Raw genomic sequence first — 7,590 nt, 5'->3', positions numbered from 1 at the left:
ATGGATTCACTGAGGTTCTTAACACTAGTGGTCTTGTCTTTAATATCTGAAAGATATTGTTGGGGCAAGTCACATCCTAAACCATCATGTGGTTACCCTCCATCTCAGTGGTGTAGAAGTCTGGAGATTGCAATTGAATGTGGGGTAGGTACAATTTACTTATTTATTTGTCTCTTTACGCCAAAATCAAAGTCTATGTTTTCATTAAACTGCTTGTTTGAATAAAAATGTTAACTGAGATCAATTACAATGTATTCTGATTATTTTCAGGGGGAAAAAGGTGTTGGGATATTCGCGTGAACTAATTTTTAAATTTATTTTTATATTACAATGTGTTTAGTTTCCAATCTTTACGTGAGACACAGGTCAGTTTTCACACAGTTTTTAAACTTCTCACCAAGGCTGTTCGCCTTAGCCGAATGCAACAACCTCGGGGCACTCGCTGTGAATCGCGTTTATCTACCCTCAAACTGACGTTAGGTTATTTCTTTAGGGACATGTTATTACAGTCTTTAAATGGTACTTTAATTAACAAGCCTTGTTATTCTCCGCTACGATAGCAGAAGCCGTTGTTCTAGCTTCAACGTCCCCCTTCAAAGACTCTTTTGTTTGCCCCCAGTTAAATAAGGATCACGCTTTTCAAAGTAAAAAACGGTATGCTCCCAATTTGTGACGAGCATGTGGTATCCCTCCGCTCTCAATTAAGATGAACTTTTTAAAAAAAAAAAAAAGAAAGAGAGAGAGAGAGAAACGGTTGCGCGGCAGCCTCTCTGTAAGGGTTCGGTGTTTCTCTATATTTTCACATCTCGCTCTGTGTGCAAGCATACACGTGTAATGGTGATGAGTGATCAGTTACGGATAAGCAAATTTATCAGCTCATTTTCGCCTTGCCGTACTCCCCTTTTGCCGCATTCACAAAGTAAACTCTGATGAATTCATGTCGTTTTTGTTTAACCGTTCGATGCGCCTTTGTTATGCTAGAGTTTCAAGGAACACTCTGATTTATAAAACACTTTGCCCTAAAGACAGCGGTGTTTAAAACACAGGTTAATATTGGGTCAAGGCCATTGGCTGTGGCCATACAGGTGTTCACGCGGTAGGTCTCATGAATTGGCAATGTTCTGTGTTAAATGCTTGCGTCATTAGGTTCAAAAGCAGTGTATGGAACTGAACGCTACGCGACCCGACCCTAGTGTGCCCCCAGTGGAGGTGACGTTGTACTACGAGTCTCTCTGTCCGGGCTGTAGGGCTTTCATTACCCAGCAACTGTACCCGACTTGGATCCTCCTCGGCGACATTATGACCGTCAATTTGGTGCCATACGGCAATGCAAAGGTACACAACAGTCTCTTATAAAGTTACTCTGCAACTCTTATCATTAGCACGTTTTAAGGTTCACATTTAAAACTATAAAACTGGTACTTTTTTACTAAGCTCGTCCGTTCATCAAACGGTGTTCAACCAGACAGGCTATAGGGTAAATTCAGCTATATTGGGACTATATTGTAATTCTGTTCCAATTTACCTGATGTCCCAATATACCTGAATTCACCCTACTTCAATAATCTGACTCGTTTTATGTTGTCTTGGCTGTCTGGCTGCAGGAAATTCCAGGTTCGAATTCCTTTGCCTGCCAGCACGGGGAAGCAGAGTGCCTGGCCAACCTGATGGAGGTGAGCAGTGACGGAGCGTGTTGGTTCTCCGTTCGCCCTGTTTTGATTGGTCTGCTCTTTCCTCTGAGGGCGTTGACAGGTTTACGGGTGCACTCATGGCCGCTATCATCGTGTTTTCCAGGCCTGCATTTTGAACGCCACAAACGAAATGGCCTTTCCCATCATCTACTGCATGGAGTCATCCTCTGATGTCTTAGCAGCAGCCCAGCCTGTGTGTATCGCTGTTATTGTCCCATAAATATAAAGTGTTTTGCAGTGTTTCACTGGTATCATTTCATTGGTCCTGTTTTTAATCAGTTATTGTGAAGCATTTCTGTGCGTTGTGGGGTGTTGTGGGGTGAGTGGTTGATACAGTGCAAACTGAACAATTTACGATGACTCAACTTCAGGCAGCTGGTTGCCTCAAAAAAAAAAAAAAAAAAGAATTTCCAATTAACTTAAAATTACACATTACTAATTGATGTTTTTGAGGTGATTAATTGCTTCATGCTTTGAGACCATCCCTTCGTGTTGGTTCCTCTCTCTCTCTCTCTCTCTCTCTCTGTCTGTCTCTCTCTCTCTGTGTGTGTGTGTGTGTGTGTGTGTGTGTGTGTGTTGTAGTGTTTGCAGCTCCACACGTCCTCGGTGAAGTGGGAGACCATTGAGTCGTGTTCCAGAGGAAACGCAGGCCACAACCTGGTGCATGCGAACGCCCTGAAGACCCAGGCACTGAGACCCGCTCATACCCACGTGCCATGGGTTACCTTCAATGGGGTGAGAGAGGGGGGCTGTTTTTTTGTTTGTTTTTTGTTTCGTTTTTTTAAATGCAGAAATTCCGTTGATAAATATGGATTATAAATGCTCGTGTCCTGACTTTTCCTGGTTTTGTTTTATTTTTTTTTTCTCTCTCATATTTGAAACCCTCAGGGATATTCTCAAGAATGGGAAGATAGAGCAATGTCCACTCTCTTCAATCTGGTCTGCAGTTTATATAAAGTACGTTCTTTTATCATTGGAAACAGTCCGGTGAGGTGTGCGTTTTACAGGGTTTCCTAAAGTTTAAGCTGCACTTCACCTTGCCGTGTCTGATCAGCTGTTCTGCTGCTAACTCACACATTTGATCTAACATGTTCCGCTGATTTCTTTCTCTCTCTCTCGTAGGGAGGCAAGCCGCCCGCCTGCACCGGAGCTCTGAAAAAACTGAACCGAAGTTTTTGCTGAGGCTTTTACGCATGTTTAAATACATCAATGTTGTCATGCTTATTGATTTGTTTTCTATTGCCTTTAATAGACTAATTGCCATAAAAGAATAGTACATACTGTTTTCTTGTTATTGTTTAATCAATAAATCTGAATATCCTTTGTGTTATTTGAGTGGAAATTTAGTGGTGGTTTTACTGTGTTCATAAGTGATCGTTTTAGTCATTAGTGAAAGGGGAGGGGGGGGACACGCATCAATGCAATAATTAAACCCTTATAGCGACCGGGTTACACATAAGACCACGGGCTGCCAAACTAGTAGTTTGGGATTAATGAGCTTTAGCCGCTTGTATTACTAAACAAAGGCAGCGTTACTTTACCGAGCCATCTTTTTCACTCAACAAACTAGCAAACAAACATTTTTTTTAAGTCCTAAACTCAGAATAAGTACAGCTCATGTCACGTTCGTTTGGGACCCTTTGCGGACCTCGCGCCTCCACCCCATTCTCTCTGACCACGTTTAAACTTCCGTCCTTGGCGGCCTCCTGAGCGGCACGGATCGGCCTTCGGGCAGTCACAGGCCTCAAACCATGAATTATGTCACCTGGTTTCCCTAATTAGTAAACCTTCAGGACGAAGGAGGGGAGCCACTTCGCGAAACTAGCTGGTGATATGCGCGATTGCATTAAAACCTGTGTCGCGAGAGTCTGACACCCGTCATCTAGACTGTCATCACTAGGAGTGGGGAAATGTTAGTTTCGAACTTCTTATTACCGAACTGAGGGAGACTTCAATTTTGACAGATATCTCGCACGTCTCGACCCGGATATAAAATACTTTGACCTTCGAACATTTCTGAATGGTAGTCGGCACAGTGGATGAGCTTTTCGACTGTCATCAGTTTTTCAAGATCTGAGTGTTACAGTTTGGCTGTAATGCGTCATTTCGGTTTTGGGACAGTTAGAGGTCACAAGATTAGACTGACCGAAGGGTAGCGAGTTAGAAGCTGATGTATAACTCATACAGGTGATTGTTCAGTTACCATGTTCCTTCTTGAAAGGTAAAGTTAGATAAGTTCACTTTGCCGCAGATAACTTCTTAATTTACCATATTCGGGTTTTTTTGTTTGTTTGTTTGTTTGTTTGTTTTATTGCGTCTCTTGCGTCTACACTAGACTTAACAACAAGATGATACCTCGAAGTAAGGACCTCCTTGTGCGGATATCTTTTTACTGGAAGCCTCTTTTTGGGGGCAAGTATTTGATTGTAACTAATACTGTGTGTAGCGGTGGTATGCTTGCGTTAGGAGACGTTATCCAACAGAGCCGAGACAAGCGAAAAGATTCACAGAAACGTCACGACTGGTACAGGACAGGTAAGTCCGATACGGATCGTATCAACGTATTAAAAACACTGTGGTTCATATGGCGCCATAGACCTTTTACAAAATCACTGACGTTTCATGTGAAACACAGTTCATACCGACTTACTCGTAATGTCATAATATCATTGTTACGGAACTGTATTTTTTCTTCGTAGGTCGTATGTTCGCTGTGGGGTGTACCATGGGTCCTTTTCTGCATTATTGGTATCACTGGTTGGACGGGGTTTATGTCGGCCAAGCGCTGAAGACTGTGGCCAAGAAAGTGCTCATTGACCAGATGGTTGCGTCACCCCTCTTTGGAGCGTGGTACTTCATAGGTACTGGCTCTGAGAACTGAATGGGATATTCGATGATTACATTTACGTTACATGGCCATTTAGCAGACGCTTTTATCCAAGACAGGCAGAATACACACCAGGCTAATAGCCATTAAGGATCGGTCTGTTGTGTAAGTGTGACAGCCAAGTTTAGTATTAGACCAGATACAAGTATAAGAATGTTGAAGAAAAAGTAAGAGGCTGAACTACAAGTGGGTAAAAAGCTCCCATGATGTAAACTATTAAATAGGACACGAAGGTCTGGTTTGAAATACTGTGTTAAGACACACCGTTACCATAGAGATTCTGGCATGGCCACTAGCTTGTAGTTTTTTTTTGGGAGTCTGTCTATGGCTCTGTTGTGAAATAACGGATGATATGTAATCTTAAAAAATGACCGTCCGTTTCACAGGCATGGGTGTTTTGGAAGGACACTCAGTGGCCAAAGGTTGTGCAGAATTCAGAGATAAATTCTGGGAATTCTACAAGGTAAGTCTTTTCATACCAGAGCACTAGTGAATCAATAGAAACACACACACACACACACACACTCACTCCACATACACACATAAACAAACACACACACTTCACACCACACACACACACACACACACACACACACATATAAACAAACACAAACTCACACACACTCCAGACACTCACTCACACATATAAACAAACACACACATACACTCACACACACACACTCCACACCACTCACACCACTCTTTTCATACCAGAGCACTAGTGAATCAATAGAAACACACACACACATATAAACAAACACAAACTCACACACACACACAGCTTTGCTTTTCTGGTATTTCTGATGTTTGGTTAATGAATCAGTAGTAATACTCAGCATTTAATAACGTAAATGAGCCCCATATAGCAATTCCCAGTGTCTTCTAGTGTGTGTGTGTGTGTGTGTGTGTTGTACCTTAAACACAAAGTGAGTCTGACAGACAGCTGACTTTAGCATCTTTCATTTCTACTGTTTCCTCTTACCGCACGCACACACACACACACACACACACACACACTCACATAAACACACACACTCACATGCAAACACAACATTGTGTTTTTCTTGCAGTTTCCTCAGCTTTGCTTTTCTGGTATTTCTGATGTTTGGTTAATGATTCAGTAGTAATACTCAACATTTAATAACGTAAATGAGCCCCATATAGTAATTCCCAGTGTATCCTACTCTGTGTGTGTGTGTGTGTGTGTGTGTGTGTGTTAGAGAGCAAGAGAGACTTGCATATACTGAGATTGTTTCTGATTGGTCAATCAGAAAAGCTTCATAAACCAGCTCTATGTGTCATGAGGTCCATTTAACCAGTTATTTTGACTATGCTGCAGCATCCGGTCTCTCAACCTGTCCTCAGTCTGCTCCTTAACGTTTAGGAGCCCTGCGTGTGCCGGAGTGATGGTTTGTGTGTTAATGTTTATTAGTGTGTGTGTGTGTGTGTTTGTGATGTGCGTGTGTGTGTGCGTGTGCGCGTGATGTGTGTGTGATGTGTGCGTATGCGCGTGTGATGTGTGTGTGTGTGTGATGTGTTCTATCAGGCAGACTGGTGTGTCTGGCCCACGGCTCAGATAATCAACTTCCAGTTCGTGCCGGCGAAGTTCCGGGTGCTCTACGTGAACACGATCACTCTGGGATGGGACACGTACCTGTCGTACCTCAAACACAGGGTGAGACAGACAGCTGACTTCAGCGTCTTTCACTTCTACTGTTTCTTCTTACCTCTCCTTTTTCTGTCACTCTATTTTTACCACCACAGTCAGGTCATGGTTTTATATCACAGTAAATGCAAAATGCTTGTCTTTATTCTTTGATTCATTTTTTTCCAAATGTCATTAGTGTTTGTGTACCCTGTGTCTTTCGGCAGGTGGATGAACAGGTGGAGGAGGTGGAGATGGACAGCCCTGCCACCGTGGTGCCCATTCCCGGTGTGAAAAACTTGGACGACAAACTCTAGCCATTCTCTGCGCTGACTTTGGGAAAACTCCCAAAATTTCAAATGAATGTCACCTCTCTGGACTCTTATTTTTCGTAAGAGTTTTTGGAAGAATTTTTGAAAACGCACAGCCAGGCTCACGGGGTCTTTTGACGATCAGTCACTTTTTTTTATCTCCTGAACGTGTTTTTTTTTTTTTTCCCAGAACATTTCTAGTCGTATTTCTCCTGCACACGGTTCCTCGGTGCGGTTGTCAAGACTACTGTCACTCCAGAGATGATGTGAGACTTTTGTTTTGTTTTCTTTTATTTTGTTTTGTTTTCTTTGATGATGTGAGACTTTTATTTTGTTTTGTTTTTTGACGATGTTCGACTTTTATTTTGTTTAGTTTTTTCATGATGTAAGACTTTTGTCTTTTTGCAGATTAAATTTTACTTTGTCATTTTGACTGATTTTTTTACTTTTCTTTTTCTTCAGCCAAGATCTCTGTAATTATGTAGGCCTGTTATTTTCTATAAAATAATGGAAATGTCTCAGAAACTTCAGGGTTGTTTCCCTTTAAGTTTGACGGTGTACTTTTATATTAGCCGTGATAAATTTGATTCAGTCAGACTGATCTTGTGTAGAAAAAAATGTAAAAAAAAAAAAGTCTAAAAATAATAATAGTATAAAATCTAAATATCTTTGCACTAAGTAACATATCTATCCCTATAAGTCGTCTAGATTTAAAATGTTTCCTCTTAAATGTAATGTTTTAACAATTTGGTTTTTGCCTGTTGTTTCATTGAAAGCTTTCCAGACGGACACTGGACATCTCTGTTTAAAAAGAAATTCTTGCCGATAAAGCTTTAAATTTTAACCTGTCAGTCTTTTCTAATATCTGTTGTAGATGTTAATGACAGCAATTCTTATTTATTTTGTCATGATTATTTATTTCATCCTGATTATTTTTATGACTAAGAAGCAGAGGTAAAACTCAGTAGGAGGTACGGGTCAAGTGCCTTTATAATAAAATATGAAACCTATATTTTTGTGTCTGACTGATTTATCTCAGTGTGAACAGGCTGTGGC

The 7,590-nt window shown here is 41.2% G+C and overlaps 2 protein-coding genes across 2 annotated transcripts; both read left to right on the top strand.

Moving 5' to 3' along the window:
• Positions 1–2,873, top strand: ifi30b (IFI30 lysosomal thiol reductase b). The gene is made up of 7 exons (XM_030784234.1): positions 1–144; positions 1,147–1,335; positions 1,605–1,673; positions 1,795–1,884; positions 2,274–2,426; positions 2,580–2,648; positions 2,814–2,873. Exons 1-7 carry the CDS (start codon positions 1–3, stop codon positions 2,871–2,873), a joined length of 774 nt encoding a protein of 257 aa, XP_030640094.1.
• A 1,136-nt stretch (positions 2,874–4,009) lies between these two features.
• Positions 4,010–6,684, top strand: LOC115821186 (mpv17-like protein 2). Its single transcript, XM_030784949.1, has 5 exons — positions 4,010–4,226; positions 4,391–4,552; positions 4,965–5,041; positions 6,125–6,253; positions 6,451–6,684. Exons 1-5 carry the CDS (start codon positions 4,040–4,042, stop codon positions 6,538–6,540), a joined length of 645 nt encoding a protein of 214 aa, XP_030640809.1. The 5' UTR covers positions 4,010–4,039; the 3' UTR covers positions 6,541–6,684.
• Positions 6,685–7,590: the final 906 nt, after the last annotated feature.

This window comes from Chanos chanos, chromosome 9 (assembly GCF_902362185.1).
Source record: "Chanos chanos chromosome 9, fChaCha1.1, whole genome shotgun sequence".
In the NCBI taxonomy this organism is placed as follows: Eukaryota; Metazoa; Chordata; class Actinopteri; order Gonorynchiformes; family Chanidae; genus Chanos; species Chanos chanos.
This window is presented reverse-complemented; position numbering and strand designations above follow the sequence as displayed.